Raw genomic sequence first — 17951 nt, 5'->3', positions numbered from 1 at the left:
ACCCTAACGACTGCTGGCAAACCCTGAATTCCGGAAGCAAAATGACTGCCAGTGCAGGACGACACTTGTGATGACAGGGACCCGGGGTGTGTGCAGTGACAGGACTCAAGGGAGGAAGGGTTTGCGCGGAGGGAGGCTCACCAGGGCCACCCAGGGACAGGGAGCGCACAGGACTCTGCTGGTGGCCACCAGGTGGCGCCAGGCTTCCTTCTAACCTCCACAAAGCGCTCAACTGCGAATCGCCGGCTGCAATGTTCTGTGCTTCTTAAATGCTGAGCTTTTATTATTTTCACACATGCAGATAAAGATCTATAAAGATCCATAAAGTCTAACATATGTCTAAAGAACTACCCCAATTTATTTTAAATCCAGCATACCATCTCAGAACAGCGCTGACTCACCCTGACTTGGGGCTCTCGAGTAAACTTTATATATAAAGTGATGGGTACTAAAGCAATGGTGCACGACACGTCTGTGACAAGCCAGTCACTTCACGATCATCACCTCATTTACCCTCAAGGCAGGTCTTCTCACACCCGTGTACCCACGAGGAGACACTGGCTCAGCGAGCACACCTGTGCGGCTCGTTCCAGGGCAGCAGGTACGCAGGTTTGGGTTTGGATGCGAGGTGTGCCCACGTGGGCCGCCCAGGGCCTGAGCAGGGCAAGCCCTCACTCAAGCTTCGCCCCGCCCACTCCCCTCTCCTGCAGTACCAGGACTGCCCTGTGCTGCCCCCCACAGGACCCGCCTGTGGCTGAGAAAAGCTCCTGCAGAAATGAAATAAAACATCACAAGATGCAGCTGAATTGCAACAGGCGTGGCCACTGAGAAAAGCATTTTCATCCGTAAGAACTCATTCTGTCCCAATTCAGGTCGTTCGGTCCTCCCACACTGCTCAAGACGCAGATAAACCACACAGAGCTGACCTACTTGGAACAGAATAACCACAGACCATCACTGCTGAACCAGCGATGGAGCAGACGGCTTGCAAACACACCCCTCCTAGAAAAGCAAAAACTAGTAAAGGGAGAACGCAAGTGCAGAAAGATGGGCTCATTGTTATTCTAGCTACAGTTACAGAATGTTAAAAAACCAGGTAGATCCGAGGCAAGTTCAGCCTAGAAAAATTTTTATCTTTCCCTGGGGGCAAGATTTACACTATTTTTCCCCTCAAATGTCACTCAAGAATTGCCGTATTTCTGAAGAATTTAGTTAAACATCACAGAAGACTCCACACAGTTACAACCTTGGATCACCCCACCGAAATTCCATATCCGTACGTCTAATCAGCTGGTATCAGCAGGGTGAGGATGTGCACACACGTCACAGTGCCAGCCTCGAATGTAAAAGGTGTGCCACGGGGACACCTTCCCAGGGTGCTCCAAGCAAGCACTTGAAAATAGTTCTTGTGGAGCATTTTCTTAACAGAACACAGCAGAGCACGCTGCAGAATTGAAAGATAATTTCTCTAACTATCCACAACACTTTTTAAAATTCCAGGAGTAAGATGAAGAAAGCATTTTGACTTATGCAAAGAGGTTACACATAATAAAGCACGTAAAGGTTAACTTAAAGCTAAGTTAATCTTCTTTATCATAAAACTTAGCAAATTAAAGCAAACAGACTATCAAGTCATTTCTGTTCTTCAGTACACTGTGGGAAAAAAGAAATCTGATGAACATTAAAGTGGTTAGAAAAATAAAGAATAATGATAACCCCACTGAGATGTAAATATTTCATACCAAAGTGGTGAGGAATTTAAACTAAAGAATATATTTTTCTTACCTATTTCTGAAGTTGTAGTTTCCTGATCTGGTTCATTATTTAATCCAGACACTATGGGGTCTAAAATTTTAGCTGAAATATCATCCTCCTTTCTTCCTGACATAAAACAGTGAACAACAGATTAAACTATTGCAAAGGTTTTCGCTTTTGGTTGCTTTGGTTGGGATTTACAAGGCTTTATGCCAAGGTCACCAACTAACTGTCCCATCAACTCAACGGTCAACCCTCAGCCTCCACGGGATCCGTCTCGGAAGCGCTGGATAAGCCCCTACCTCTCCGGAAGCCCCTGGCTTTCAGGGCGCTGGCTCTCCAACCCCCCAACTTGCTGGCCTCTGTCTCCTCTGCCAGAGCCTCTCCTCCTCTCCGACTCTCGAATCCTGGGCTCCACGCTCCCCGGAGGCCATTACTGCATGAAGGCCCGCGCGCTAATCTGGGAACCCCCAAGTTCTTCATTTTAACGTCAGCTTCTCCAGCTCTGCCCCTGAACCTCAGGCCCACACGCCCGCCCGCTGTCCCAACGCCTCCACCTGCTTGTTTCACAGGCATCTTGAACTTAACGCCTCTAGAACGGATCCGCCAACCAGCTTCTCCCAAAGCCTTCCCCGCTTCAATAAATGACACCACAGAGGTGCCGGACACCCCGACCGATCCCACCTGTGATTCCTCTCTAACAGGCGCCGTGCAGTCCATCGGCGCCACTGTCATCCCTTCCGTGAGAGCGGCCTACCCCGCCCCACCCCCACTCCCCATCTCTGCAGCAGTGACCTTGGGTCCCAGACGTCGCGGTCTCTCACCTGGACGCCACAGCACCACCTAACTGCTCTCTGGCCTTCATTCGCGCCTCTCAAACCTAAGCCAGAGCCTGTCTCTGTCCTGCTGGGCACCCCGGGACTTCGCTCCCACCTACTCCACTGCCCCCAGCCTGCCCGCTCACGAGCCCCTTCTCCTGGCACCTGCCCTCTCTCTGCTCCAGCCTCACCACCTAGCTTCCAGTCACTCAAACAGGCAGGCCTGTCCCCAGCTCAGGGCCTCTGGCCATTCCTGGACACCCACAGGTCATGTGCTCTGTGATGCTAGTGGACTCTGTCCAGACACCCCCTCCTCAGTGGCCCTCCCTGCCTACGCACCCCCTCCACCTCTCTCGGCTTCACCTCCCTTCAAAAGACTCATGGTTAACTAACATGAATGTATACATCCTGAGTTCTCTTTACTATCTGTCTTCTCCTTCTAGATCATACTCTCCATGAGGGCAGGTACTCCACAGATATTTGCAGAATTAAGAAAGGAAGGCTCACATGGACGATTTCGGCCAGTGAGGGGGTCACGGACGGGAATCCATGCACGGCGGGGGCAGCCCCGTGGCTCAGACAAGGGGGCTCGCTGGTCCCCTGCCCCTGCTCCCCTTGGGGCCCCGAGAACAGTGCTCTAGCACCCGGGCCGTGTCTCTAGCACAGGGCGCATCTCCCCTGCACCACCCACAGGGCTCCATCTGTTCAACGATCAGACGGAAGCAAGGGATCAGGCGGCTAAAGGTTTCGAGTCACAAACCCTCGCTCGCAGCCTCCCTGGGGTTCGCTCAGTCTTACCGAGCTGTTTCCCGGCGTGTTCCTTCTTAGCTTTACTGCAGGAAGAGTTACGTTCTTTTTCAGGGGAGAGACTATTTTCACTGGTTCTAGAATCCCTTCTTCCTAACATGAAATTGCACAATGAAAATACGTATTAAACTTAATTTGCGATGCTGCATATTATCAAACAAATGAAATTAAAATGCACCCACTAACTCAAAGTGATTTGCTCTGCTAGTCTCCACTGGTTAAGAATAAGCAAAAATTATCATATTCTTACGCAGAATGGTTTTTGGATCCTATAGGGATTCTAGTGTGGCCTTAAGATTCTAAGTATGTCTAACAAACGTGATGCCCTCCCTCTCTAGTAAAGGCAAGGCTTCGCTCCTCGGCGGGAACACAGAGGACCTGTGTCTCGCACACCTCCTGGGTGCTGGACCCTTCCCCTAATGCTACCCGCTAAAGCGAGGCAGCACGACAGGGCGCAGCGCCAGCTTTGCTGGGCAAGGACCCGGGGTGAGGTCAGTGCCCGACTAGCAGAGGCAGGGAAGGAAGAGTTCACCAATTTGTCAACAGCTCAGTAAACCTTAGTGTCTTAAAGCTGGCAACTCTCTGATAACCAAATCTCTCAAAGATCAAATACAAGGAACCCTACAGTTCAAGCTTACCGGTTAACTCAGATGCTAACATCCTGAGTTAGTAAAAAAGAAAAGCAGATGATACGACCATCAGCTTAGAAAATCAAAACATCAATGGAACAATTATGGGTTAAGATTCAATACAAGCTAGATTTAAGATACATTTACAAAAATCAATGAAGTTTCTATATTCCAACAACGATCAGTAAAAATTAATGAGGGGAAGAAAGATACCATTTCCAAAAAAACTGAAAACAAAACAAACAATCGAGCAATCCCTGACTGACAGACACACCCAAGCACCCAACACACATCTCGGGAGAGGAGGAGACCCCTGTCTAACTTGAAAGTAGAGGTATCCAATCTTCCCAGAATAACGAAAGCCTAAGTTTCACCCAAGTCCAATTACATCCTCATCCATTTGTTTTGTGGGATGTGGGATTCTTTGACTCATGAAGTGATTACAAAATACATCTGGAAGAATAGCAAATAAAAGGGCTTAAAACGTCTTTGAAAAGAAAAATGATAGGGAACTAGTAGTGAAACAGAAAACCGTAGAGAAAAAACAAAAACAGAAACACCAGACTCCAGACTCCAAAAGGCATGTGGGGAGATCACAGAGCAGGAGGGAAGGGAACAATTATTTAGTAAGTGACCCTGGAACACCTGATGAGTTATTATGAAAAAATAAATGCAGAGCTTCATTTTATACCATGAATTAAAATACGAGATAACCAAAAAGATTAAATATTAAAACGTATGACAAAACACAAACCTTCATCTCTCAAATCTCTGGAAAAACTACAGAAAAAAGACTGGTAGCTTCCAGTGCATAAAAATTAAACACCTAGGCTTCCCTGGTGGCGCAGTGGTTGAGAGTCCGCCTGCCGATGCAGGGGACACGGGTTCGTGCCCCGGTCCAGGAGGATCCCACATGCCATGGAGAGGCTAGGCCCGTGAGCCATGGCCGCTGAGCCTGCGCATCAGGAGCCTGTGCTCCGCAATGGGAGAGGCCACAACAGTGAGAGGCCCGCATAACGCAAAAAAAAAAAAAAAAAAAAAAATTAAACACCTAGGCAAGTCAGTAACCAAACAAAATTAGAATTAAAAAAGTGGAAAAAAATATAAGAAACAAATACTTATTTAAAAATCGGCAGGGGGGTGGTGGTGGGATGAATTTGGAGATTGGGATTGACATACATACCTAAAATAGATACCTGATAAGAACCTGCTGTTAGCACAGGGAACTCCACTTCCCTGTACAGTAGAAACCAACCCAACATTGTAAAACAACTATACCCCAATTAAAAAAAATAAAACAATAAATACTTTAAAAAAAATTGGCAGATGTCCTTAACATACAGGGAGCTCACACAAATTAAGAACACTCAGACTCTGAGTGTTTTCCATCTATCAAAATCAGCGAGCCTTTCAAACAAATCCCCAGAGAAGGTGTGGGGTAGAGGGTACGGACAGTGTCCACCGTAGCTAAAACCTTACAATGTCCATAATGGCCCTCTGTGCCAGTAATTATACCCTGGGAACCTATCCCACAGAGATCGCCCAAAAGGAAGAGAAAGTTTCTGTCACAAAGAAGTTCACTAAAGCATTTATCAATGTCAAAGAGTGGAACTTACCACCTAAGTTCAATTTCTCAGTGAAAAATTCCAACTACTACATTCTTGCCATACTTCTTTAAGTTTTACAATTTAGGAAAAGGATGACTTTTCAGGAACTACTACCGCTCATTCAAAGTAACTTCATGCTTCCACTGAAAGCCTCCGACACTGCCAGCCTCCAACTGTATTTCCCTGCATTGGACTGACATTCTTTCCCTACTTATTGGTCTGTCACAAGGAGACACATCTTCGGGCAAACCCAGGCCAGGCCCGTTTGCTTCAGCTTCAGCTTTTAGCATGACTGCCAGTGACATTTTCTGCTATGTTTTAAATGCATAAACATCACCTGTCTAAGGGCAGGACGCTCTTGATGTCCGTCCTGCATCAGGACTAAACTTGCTTACCCATTCAGAAGAGTCAGTGAGACACGGATGACTGATAAATATTTCTGGAAAATTAACATTCAGTCACATCTTTTAGATTGGAACACAGATCACGCAGGTGTACTCTGCCCCTGGTGTCGTGAGCTCACACATGTGTGCGAGGGCATGCACATGCATGTGGGTGTGAAAACCATATATCTTCATCATTTTCACACAGTCTTTGTTCCTTCCAAAGGCAAATCCGCTTTCTAGTCACAGAAGCTTTTTCCTACTAGATGTTGTGACTAAAGCAAAGAATCTAGTATTGGGTTTCCCTGGCGGCACAGTGGTTAAGAATCCGCCTGCCAATGCAGGGCACATGGGTTCCAGCCCTGGTCCAGGAGGATCCCACATACTGCGGAGCAGCTAAGCCTGCGTGCCACAACTACTGAAGCCGGCGCGCCTAGAGCCCATGCTCCACAACAAGAGAATGCTCCACTGCAATAAGAAGCCTGCGCACCACAACGAAGAGTAGCCCCCACTCACCACAACCAGAGAAAAGCCTGTGCGCAGCAACGAAGACCCAACGCAGCCAAAAATAAAATAAATTAAGAAAAAAGAATCTAGTATTTTCAGCTACATTGTATGATAAATTTTGCAGTACCTTCCACTGAATTTTTGGATCGCCGTTTTGATGTCTTTGTTGTCACTGACCTGGATGCTCTAGTGGAAATCTCAGTCTTAAAGAAAAGAGAATGAAAAATATAAATTAATTGATGCACCACAGAGCGACACCATGAGCAGATTTATTATTCAAGCTCAAGGAAGAACAAACAGGAAACACAATAACATCCGTACGCATTCAAAGGGGAACTGACTCCAAGTCAGCGCAGCTAAGCACTTAAGACCTAAGAGTGTGGATTAGAAGGAAGCCGAAAGCTCTTTCACTCTAAATGCAGAATTCCACTTTTTGGTACAGCCCTAAAAAGGTCAGCCGTCCACTGACCATACCTTGAGAATCACTCTCATCAGATGAGTTTATGAGGACTCAACTTCTGTCGCTATATGCTTAATTACCTCAATGCATTTGTGAACAACTCTGAGAGTGAAAACGTACACAGTGTGTTTAAACAGAGCGTAAATCAGAGAAAACAGCACATCCCGTCCCTCCCACCGCTGGCTCAGTTCCCTGGCCCGACCCCTCCCTCAACCTGCCATGAGGGCCTCTTAACTAGCCTCCCAGCCTCCACTCCACGCCTGTCCATCTTGCCTGTGGCTGCCCGGATATACTTTCTGAAATGCAAACTGGACGATGAAGTTGGGGTGAGTCTAACCTCCCCAAGACAGCCCGGCCTGGCCTGGACCTCACCCACAGGAACTGCACTGCAGGGTCCCACCGGGCCAGGCAGAGCTTGGACGGGTCCCTCCAGCCGGCTCTCCGGTCCCTGCCTGCCTCATGACTTAATCCTCTCCCAGACTCCTCCAAAGTGCCACCTCCATCCTCTCCCCAAATGACTGCCTTACCCCTCTGTACTCCGCACATCATACTTGTCACATAAAGGTACGAGGAGACCCAAGAGTCCACCACAGAGAGGCAGAGAATAAACACACCCCACCTACCTTGCAGGCAGTAAACCCTTTAAAGCGGTACTTTTACGACAAAATAAATATGGACCTATTGTGTGTGAGCCTCCGCCACGCCCCACCCCGTGCCTCCGTGGACTGGGGGTGGACCACACACAGCACTTACTATTTCAACACAGCTATGGGTTTATGGGTTTATGCCTCTCAAAATTATTTTTTCAAGTTTACCTCTGTTTCAGCTTTGGAGTCTTTGAAAGATCCATCTGACGACTTTTTAGACATCTCTCCTGAGCTTGAGGACTATAAAAAAAAATTTTTTTTTTCAAACTCTAGAATTACTCAAGTCCGTAACATCTAAAAACGCGCCGAGATGTTTTCTCTAACGCTGACCAACAAGATAACCCTTCACACGGGAGCACCACGTCACATCCCAGCCCCGCCCCACTGTGGTCGCTGTGTGGCCTGGACCTCCAAAGGCCTATCCGAGATCTCCGCCCACTGGGGGCTGACCAGGAGGCCAAGGGCAGCAGGGGCAGGGCCTCGCAGGGAACCGCAGGGAGCAGCGGCTCCCAGGCCCACGCGGTCCCTACGCCAGGCCAGACTTCTCGGAGATGTTCCAGGAACACACAGGGAATCTGGAAACAAGGGAGTCGCCCACTCCTATCTTCTGTGAGGGAACCACTGTCACCTCCCAATGGAGCAGTTCTTTTTGAGCAAAGTCTCCAGACGCTACATCAGGAAAGCACTCTCAAAACAAAAATGACGTGAAAACTGTAAGCATGTTAAATCAACACCTTAAAAAACCTCACACTTAAATCAACTCTCAGAAAGACATATCTCGACATAAGGAGTAGAAGAGACACGATCACTGAGATTTTCCTCCATGAAAAGCAGTGGATGCCTGTTGAGTACTTCAACAATTAACTGTCCTCACGACTTAACTATGAAGGTAGCAGACTATATCCGAAGTAGTTTCCTGTGCGGGCCGGGCTCTGTGCCTGGGGTCCCCCCAGCCCAGAGTGCTCAGCTCCCTGCAGACATGGGAGGAGGGCAGCACCCACACGTGGCCACTCTGACCTCAGACTCATCCTCCACCGCCACACGGGGACACACCCGTGACTTCTCAGAGTGCCTTCATACCTGCTGTTTCACAGGCTGAGAATGTCTCACCATCGTCTCTTCTAACTCATGGGATTCGACTGGAGGCTGCAGACTGCCCGGCAGGGCCCAGGTGAGAGCTGAGTCTCCTCTTTCCTGGAGCTGCCCTCCCGGAAGCCTCGAGGCTCGGCTCTCTGGGGGTCCCACCACTCCTGGGGGAGACAGCAGCCTGCCCCCAGAGCCCTGTTCCACAAAGGAGCCCCAGATGGACACAGAAGGGCCAGTCCAGCAAAATCACCACGACAGGTCTATGAACACCTGCCTTCGGCCAACAAGGGCCAGCTGGGAGCAGGAACGCAGTCCGTTCACCCTGGTCTCACACATTTAAACAAAAGCACGCCTCGCTCGTGGCTCCAATACGTCCCATATATCCACCTATAAAAGTTCTCTTTGGAACTGTCTCTCTACTTAAAAAACCAGTCATACCACCAGCAACCTCAGTGAACATCATGGGTGGGACACTGGGTCTGAAGGCCTGGAGGGCTGAGAAGGTGCCCCAGGCAGGGGCTGCCTCGTGCACAGTAAAGTGCACTAGAATGTTCGAGCACCACACTAAAACCGGCTCAGCGAAAAAGACTTTTCTTAGACCTCTAGAAAGAAGCAAAAGACGGGGAAGGTCTCTGTTATTTCTAAAACTCCTACGGGAAACCGGGCTCTTATGATACATACGCCGTGGTGGGTTACATGACTCCAGGGTGTCCCTGGGAGACCCCAGGGTCCCAGGTAGCATACCGACAGCCAACAGAACCACCGAGCAGACCAGCTGCCAGGCCTGGCGTGCAGTCCGTCCCACGGAGCCCGCTCACCTCCCGGTGCCAGGGATGCGAGGCCACAAAACCAGAGGCCGGCTCAGCAGGAAAGAGCAAGCTAGCCCCTCACCGCCTGGCCGCCTCACTCAGCAGACCTTGTGCTTTCCCAGAGCTCAGCTTCCTCCTTTCTAGCAGCTGGAGACCAGAGGATTTCCAGGACCTGCCCAGGACACTTTACAGTTACCTGATGTCCCTGCAAGAACCAGCATTTGCAATGCCAGCCCTGCCCGGAGACTTACCCTATTTACAGTGGGTCCGAAATAACCTGCACCTCTAGAAAACAGTGTCTGAAACCAAAAGAATTTTCTGGAAAACCCTAAATTTACCTGAAAATTTAATTAAACAAGAATTCAGTAAACTGAGGTCTCATTTTACTCATCTGCTAATGCTTCAGAGACTTAGAAAGTATCCCCAATCCTTAATAAACGCAGCCATGCCCACACCCCGGGGACCCCACACACTGAGGCTGCCTGGAAACGCTGCTCACAAAGCCACGGGACCCACTGATCCCCAGTCTCCAGGAGAACGCCCAAAGGCACACACACACAGCAGACAGGAAAAGCAAAAACCAGTATCGCTTTAAGGTTCTCCTAGGAATCCACGACTGTCAGAATTTTAAATTGGTGATAAAGAAATCCAGTTTCCTAATCACACTACAACCAAGACCAGAGTCGTTGTGGAGAACACCACGAACCCTTTCTAAGTTAAAGGCAGAGGTTTTCCGACAGGACTTACCTTTCTCCCCGGCTTCTCGCGCTCGTGGCTCCTCTCCCTGTCGGGGTCCCTGGAGCGCTGCCCGTCCCGCACCCTCTGCCGGGCCCGCTCCTGGCCCTTGTGTCGCTCGCGCTCGCTCTCCCGGTCTTTCCACTTCTCCTCCTTTCCGCCCTCGTTCTTCCGCTCGCTCTCCCGCTCTGCGCCCTTATCCCTGGCCCTCTCCGGCCGGGCCCTGTTCTTGGCCCGCTCGCTCTCCCCTTCGTGGCACTTGTCTCTCTCGGGATCTTTGTGTCTGTCTCGGTCATTCTCCTTGGCCTTCTCCCTGTCCCTTTCCTTTTCTCTTGGTTTGCTTTCTTCCTCTTTCTGTTTTCGACCTCCGCTTGTATTCCTCTCATTTATTTCAGAGTTTCTTCTATCCTAGGAAAAAAAAAAGCTGGATGACAATATCACTTATAAATGTCTACCTGAACCACAAAAAGCCTCATTATTTCATTTTCAGATGCACGTAACTTGCATTCACCTCTTTATCCTTATGAACCCTGGATGCTTCCTCCCTCACGTTCTTATTATCCAATTCTTGAGGTTTCGACGTCAGTGAGGACCTTCCTTTTGTTTCCACCTTCTCTCCAGCTAACACTCTCTTCACCGCATCGTCGCTGGAGAGCTTGTCCCAACGTGAGGAAATAAAATGCAAGGTTGCGATGAAATTAGTACATTTAATAAACATGAATGTCAACATTCAAAGATTGCTCATTAAACGGAATCTTTGTCTCCTAATGGATTTCAAAGGATAAAATATTAAAAGGAAATGAACGTTACCACAGACAACGTACAGCATCTCCTCTACCTGAGCCCTCCAGCACTCCTGCGGTAACCGCACAGTCCACTCAAGCTAAATGAACCCTGGGTCCCTTCTACCCAAGGTGCCAAGCGTGGACGTGTGTGCTGTTCAAGGACGCCAAAGCTGGCCACACGACTACGACACCCTTCACTTCTCACGGGGCCACAGAGGCCCAGCACCGAAAGGGCCTAAGGAATGACCTAACCGGAGCCCCATCAAATGCCAAAATCCCTGCTGCAGCAGCCCTGACCGCCCCCGAGTCTCTGAACACCTCGGGTCAGGAATCCCACTGGCCACACACTCCCGCCTTCCGCAAGCCTGCGCTGAGTGACTGCTACACGCCCGGCACTAGACCGCGGGCCGAGGACACGCTGCACACCAGCGAGGCGGCCAAACACAACAACCAAAAGTCAGTGCGCTGGGGGAACACGACGGGGGTTCCAGCAAGAGCAGCCAATCCCACACGGCTCCCGGGAAGCAGCTCCGCACAGAGAAAGCAGCAGCACAAGTGAGGGAGCGAGACCAGGGCAGGAGCCCTCAGGGGCGCAGGCACAAGGTGAGAGATGAGAGAAAAGGACCAGAGGAGACGGGCTTCGTGAGCGGTGCACGGAGCTGGGGGCGAGGGATTCAGCAGGAAGGCTAGTCAGATTTGCTTTCTGGAAAGATGAGCAACGAGAAGGATCTGGGGGTGGGGGCGGGGGACAGAGGTCAGCGCACTGGAAGATGAGCCTCTGCATCTCCATGCCTTGGACCCAGCACACCAGGGCGAGGCTACCCTGAGGCCCCGGGGGCCAGTCTGATCCCACTCTCCATCTCCCACTGCTGCTGTGTGAGCTGAAGCCCACCTTTCCCATCTTGGTAACATGGAAGGTGAGCCCTCAGCCCATCAGGTCCATGAAGGGCTCTGTTAGCCATGCCCTTGATAAAGGTCCAACTCCGCTCCCCTGGGGGCTACTCAGATCCCACAAAGAAGGCAGGCCCTGGGGATGACCTGCTCCTACGGCCCAGTTGGACTGTGAGGGAGAAGCCAAGATTCCAGCCCTTGGTGAGGATCTCAGGAAATCCAGTCCCTGCACAAGTGAAACGGGATCTCTGTGAAGGCAGCACAGCTCTGCAAACACCCACCAGGGGAGAGGGAGGGATGGAGGGGAGGAGGGAAAGAGGGAGGGAAGCAGACCCAAGAGGCTGGAAAGGCGGGCAGAGAACAGGGACATCCCACAAGCCCCAAAGATGAAGAAAAGCAGCTCCTCCGGCCACCCGGTTGGAAACAGTCACCTGCCCTGAAAGGAGGCCCAAAAGGAGAAAGGATGCAGGGCTCAGCAGGCCGGGCACGCAGCCTCCAGCCACGTGCCCACGAGCAAAGTGCCTGTGGAGTCCCTATTTGATGCTGACAGCTCATAGACCCTGTGCGTAGCACTGCCTTATCTGTTTCAGTGTACAGCTTTAAACTACTTCTGCAACTCTGAGGCTCCAGGAGAGGTGGGGTCAGACTGCAAGCACAGGGTTAAAACCCCCTCCTTAAACACCTCGGCTCCGCTGCGTGGCCTGCCCTCCCCGTCTGGTCATCCCTCCCGCGCTGGCAGCTTCCAGCTCGGGGGCGGCGCTACCTTGTTGAGACAGCACTTTCCGATTCTCTGGAGCAGCTCGTTGGTCCTTTCAGGCTCGTGCCCAGCCACGATCCGAGCCGGTTTTGCCAACAGTGGCTCTCCGGAGACCATGACCACCACGTCTATGGCCTTCTGAAGGAAGCTAATTTTGGCGTCTTTATCCTGAAAGATTTCCATTTAAAACACAAATATTAAAATACTTCAAAAAGAGCTTGCATTATCTTCAGTATGTCCAACAGGCACAGTTCCCGTTTAGATAAAAAGCTATTTTTAGATGTGTGTTAAATTTAGAAATCCTGACTCTTTATAACAACAACCACCAAAAAAAATCTTCGGTAAAGCTTTTAGCTGTAGGTGGTGGGCTAGCATCACTAACCTTTGGAACACTCATTCCATTCCTCCAGGATAACGTTAGCGTGCTAGGCAGCTGCTGAAAAGACCACGAAGTGAGGAAGGGAACCTGGCAACGCCCAGAGCCACCAGCCTCGCATGCCAGCCACAGGTCAGCCGTGAGCGAGGGGCCACCACAGCGCACCGCTCACAAAAACCCCGTTCACGAAGGCGAGCAGGGACAGTGCCTCAAACCTACCTTAACGTTATCGGACTTCATCTCGGCGTCTGTGTAGAGGCCCTTCATGAAACCGGTCATCCTGATCACCTTCAAAAGATAAAGCGAGGCCATGGTCAGCGCCCCATGGGACAGCCCGTGCCCTGGCCTCGCCCACTGCCCACGCTAAGGGCCGCCTGGATCTGTCTACGCCCAGGACGTCATTCATCCACTGACGCAATGAGCACTGAGCGTCTGCCATGTGCCAGGCCTTGTCCCGGCAGGAGCCAGCCTGGTCCTCACAGAACTCAGCCTGGCTGTGACGACAGGTGAACACGATGGACCCACGGGGCTATAACGGGGGACAGGATCCCTCCTAATCCAGGTGCAGGAGGCCCCGGGGAGTCGGGGAACACTTCCCAGAGCAAATCATATCTAAACTAAGACCAGAAGCTTACAGGAGAAGAATTGGGGGAGCGGGTATTGAGGAAGCACGTGACAGGCAAAAGAAACAGTCCCACAAGGTCCAACTAGGTCCTGTTCAAGGGGCCAGAGGAAGTTCGACAAGAGGAGCCTGAGGCCAGGGAGTCAGCACGGGCCTGACTGGATGGCCTTTGAAGCCATCAGGAATATGGACTTAGCCTCACGACCACGAGGAGGCCCCGAGAGGTGCACAGACAGGAAACGGCCTCCTGTGAGGACGGCTCAGGGCAGTGGAGAGCGTGGACTTTGGAAAGAAGAGGGACTTCCCAGCCTGGGTTTCTCCTCACTTCCTGGGACACAGGGGTGCTCTGTGCCACATCACTTTTGTTCTCCCCCCACCCCTTCCTCTCCTCAGTCAACCTGGACCTCCCAGCTACCCCTCAGTCAGGCTTTGGGGGTGGTGATGTGTTCTGTTCCTCCCCACCTCCAGACACACCAGGGCCCTGGCTTCTCTCAGACCAGAGGTTTTCAAAATGCGGCAGGTCACTATAAGGTCAATGTAATGGGTAGCAATAAGCATTTTTTTAATAAAACATAAAAGAAAATATCAGACTGCACTGTATGTAGTTAAGATGAACATTGCCTATATGTGTGTGTCCTGGGTCAGATATAAAGAGTATTTATTACCTTAAAAAAAAAAAAAGACAGTCCCACACTAATATTAGGCTCCTTCTCTGAGACCAAGCTACAACTAGCTAGCTATTAATTAAGCTAGCTTTCATTCCTCAAACTACTTAACAGCTGTGCTGGTTTTCTTCCTGACAAAACAGGTGGAATATTAGGAGTATCCTGCATTTAACATTCCTGGAACTTCTGCATCCTCAAAAGGAAAAACCTTTGGAGCTTTTTCCAGTGTGCTGACAGTTAAACTTGTGAGCAGTCATTTTAACCAACAAGAGGCGTGAATTTCGCAGGATCAGTGCTTCAATTTATGAAAGAGGCAGAGTTGGTTTAGCAGTAGCTAAAATACTAACAGGGAGATTTGAATACAATACTCAGGGGCAGTGAAGAATTTTCGTACAAGGATCTGCACATATTTACTGAAAATGCTTTCCAGATGTCAACTGTCCTAACATCTTTATTGAGTAGGTGACAATTAACGTATTTATCTTTACACAGGTAGAGAAATTAATTTTGACCTTAGATTAGGAAAAAACTGAGGAAGAAAAGCAGACCAGTGGATCCCGATTGGGAACACAGAACTCCTTCCCCACACCCTGGCTACCTGGCCAACCAAGCCGGTTCCTGCCCAAACCTTCCTCCTCCTCCGCCCTTCCAGGAGGTGGGGACAGCAGCCACCATGAGCCCAGGGCCACACCAAGACCCACAGGACGAGGTATGGCCCCAGCCTCCTTCCTGGCTCTGTTTCAGTGAAGAGATGGGACTAACACAGAAAATGAAAGTGTGAGGCTGGGCGGCAACCGCTGTAGTTGGCCACTCACCTCCTGGCTAAGTGACTTGACCCCTCCTGGGTTAGAGGACGCTACCTGCCTACTTCACAGGGCGGGGGTGATGCAGCTCAAGGCCCGGCTCCCACCAGGCTCTCCACGCAGCCACGTCCCTTCCCCAAACACTGTCCAGGGCAGGTCTAAGTGCTGCACTAGCTTAGGAGGAGCGGGAGGCCAGTCAAGGCAGCCCTTGGGATGTGGGTGGGTTTCAAGAGAGCTGTAAGCACGATTAGGGTTTTTAACAGAGAGAGGCACACATTGTAAGCTAAGCTGAGATAGCAAACACAAGCAGAGCAAAATTTGTGTAATTTCCAGCACCTGCTGGAAAGAGTGAGAAGTGAAGTTTAAGGACAAACATGGGGCAAGAGTGGGAGCCTGAGCCCCTGGACACCTGCAAGTTTGAGCTCTTAACTCCCCAAGAGCATGCCCGAGTTTCCAAGGTCAACACTGCACTCAGGTGTGCCACGGAAATGGGCGCTGCCACCCTGAGTTACAGGAGCCTTGACTGATTCCATTCAACAATGAATGTCGTGCCCCTTCTGTGTACCGTACCCAGGATATGCCAACAAACAAGCTACCGTCCACGTCACTCAGGAATTCACCAGCCAGTGGGGAAAAGTTTACAGACAACCAATCTCAAGACATGCTCTGTCGTTTATCAGCAAATACTGACCTGCTCTTTTATAGCGTCTTCTTTTCAGGTCCCCTAAACCACCTTCAATCAATTCACCCACAGGTACTGATTAAGCATCCAGTATGTGGTGACCACAGTGGAGCAGGTGGAAGAAAACTTAGGGAGAGGGAGTTTATACAAAAAAAAAAGAATGATTTCTTTCTCCCGGGATTTGTAAGCACTCTCCACATGCTAGACACCGCAGCAAAAAAAAATCACAGAAACAGCTTTGCCAGGTAGAGTGGAAGATGTGCTCTAAGAGATACATGGGTAGGATGGGAAGAAATAAGAATGCTCCCCAAGGGGCCGGGAGTCTCCCCGGAAGAGGGGGCTCAGGGGGGTGGCGCGAAGGGGGAGCACAGGGGTGAGAGCAGAGGCGCCGCGGAATCCGGCCAAAGCCCGGCTCCTCGGGCAGGGGACGCGCTCAGCGACGCGAGGTCCCACCCTGACGCCAGCCCTGGTCCCGACCCACAACCCGGCAGTGACCCCCGACCCGCATCCCGGCCCTCACCCCGACCCCCACAAGGGCCCTGACCCCCGGCCCGCACCCCGAGCCCCACAAGGGCCCTGACCCCCAGCCCGCACCCAGACAGCGCACCGGGACCCCGGCCCCGACCCCGACGAACCCCGGACTGCACCCCGACCCCCGCCCCGGCCCGGCGCTCACCTCCGTGATGATGTCGTGCAGGTAGCGGAACGGGGGCTTGTTCAGCAGCTTCTCCGTCAGCGGCGGCCTCCGAATCACCTTCCCCAGAGCCTCCTGCGTCCGCTTCACCACCGCCGCGTTCATGGCGGCGCCGCCCGCGTCTCGCCGGCCGCCGAGCCTAAACCCCGCTCCCCGGCCGCCGCCGGCCCCGCCGCCGCCGCCAGGTCCAGCCTAGACGCGCCGCTCGGGTTTCCATCCCACAGTGCACCGGAGTCGGCCAAGGCGCGTGCGCGGGGCCGCGGCCCTCGGTCGCCAGGGCGGCGCGGCCTTAGCAACGGACCCGCGGCGGCGCCCCGGGCCCTGTCCGACTGCGCGCGCACGCGGGCGGTGTCTGCGGTGGGGCTGCCTCAGCGTCCCTGCCCGGTGACAGCGCCGAACCCCTCCACCGCTCAGCAGCCTCGGGAAAAAGCTGTTCGCCCCGCGTTAGAGGAGCCCTCCCGAGGACTTGATAGCAGCAACACAGCTTCCAAGATTCATTTCGGGGGGACTGGACTAAGTTATCTCGAAAGACACATACCTTATCCTGTTGTTACTTAACATGGCTTCTCGGAAGAGTAACTCCTTTTCTCTGAGGCTATGTTTCTGTTCCTATAAAGCAGGGATAATATGTGCCAGCCTCCCTCACTCCCAGGGAGATGAGGACCAAACGATGCTTCAGGGCTCTGTAACCAGGATGAAGCCGCTCCCTTGTTGTTCTGCCAGGTGTCTGTGGTTCTGTCCCATCTGTCTTCCATCCGCCACGCACAGGCTCACTGCAGGTACTTCTATAAATTTTGAAGCTTTGTGGTCTGTTTTTAGTTCTTCTATTGGATACCTTTATAATTTTTATTTACATTCATTTTTACCATTTTCAATGCGCTCCATTCTTTATGTGTTCTTTGCTCGAGATGTATCTGGATGTGGAGTTTTTTAACTTAAAATTTATATTTGACTTTTTAAAATATTTATTTATTTGGCTACGTCAGGCCTTCGTTGCAGCACGCGGAATCTTCGTTGCAGCACGCGGAATCTTCGTTGGCGGTATGTGGGATCTATCGTTGTGGCGCTCCTTGCGACGCGCGGGCTTCTCTCCAGTTGTGTCGTGCGTGCGGGTTTTCTCTTCTCTAGTTGTGGCCTGGGCTCCAGAGCGCAGGGCCTCTGTACTTTGCGACACGGAGGCTCTCTAATTGAGGCGTGAGAGCTCGGTAGTGGGGCTCAGGCTTAGTTGACCTGCGGCATGTGGGATGTTAGTTCCCCGACCAGGGATTGCACCCATGTCCCCTGCATTGGAAGGCGGATTTTTTACCACTGGACCACCAGGAAAGCCCCCGATTATTATTGACATTCAATAAAATGCACCCATTTTAAGTGTACAGCCTGATGCATTTTGGTAATTTTACACAATTATGCTACCATCACCACAATCAAGATAC

The 17951-nt window shown here is 51.2% G+C and overlaps 1 protein-coding gene across 1 annotated transcript in view; it reads right to left on the bottom strand.

Moving 5' to 3' along the window:
• TRAF3IP1 (TRAF3 interacting protein 1) overlaps nucleotides 1–16675 on the bottom strand; it is a 66565-nt gene extending 49890 nt beyond the window's left edge. Inside the window, exons 1-7 of the mRNA XM_082840883.1 lie at nucleotides 16501–16675; nucleotides 13272–13340; nucleotides 12683–12844; nucleotides 10755–10898; nucleotides 10256–10651; nucleotides 7782–7853; nucleotides 6634–6709 (exon numbers count right to left, since the gene is read on the bottom strand). Coding sequence (XP_082697009.1) covers nucleotides 6634–6709; nucleotides 7782–7853; nucleotides 10256–10651; nucleotides 10755–10898; nucleotides 12683–12844; nucleotides 13272–13340; nucleotides 16501–16623 — 1042 coding nt within the window. The 5' untranslated portion in view covers nucleotides 16624–16675. The remainder of the gene's footprint in view (nucleotides 1–6633; nucleotides 6710–7781; nucleotides 7854–10255; nucleotides 10652–10754; nucleotides 10899–12682; nucleotides 12845–13271; nucleotides 13341–16500) is intronic.
• Nucleotides 16676–17951: the final 1276 nt, after the last annotated feature.

This window comes from Leucopleurus acutus, assembly GCF_964270905.1.
Source record: "Leucopleurus acutus genome assembly, chromosome: 6".
Classification (NCBI taxonomy): Eukaryota; Metazoa; Chordata; class Mammalia; order Artiodactyla; family Delphinidae; genus Leucopleurus; species Leucopleurus acutus.
Note: the sequence above shows the minus strand (reverse complement) of the source record. Positions and strands in the feature narration are given on the sequence as shown.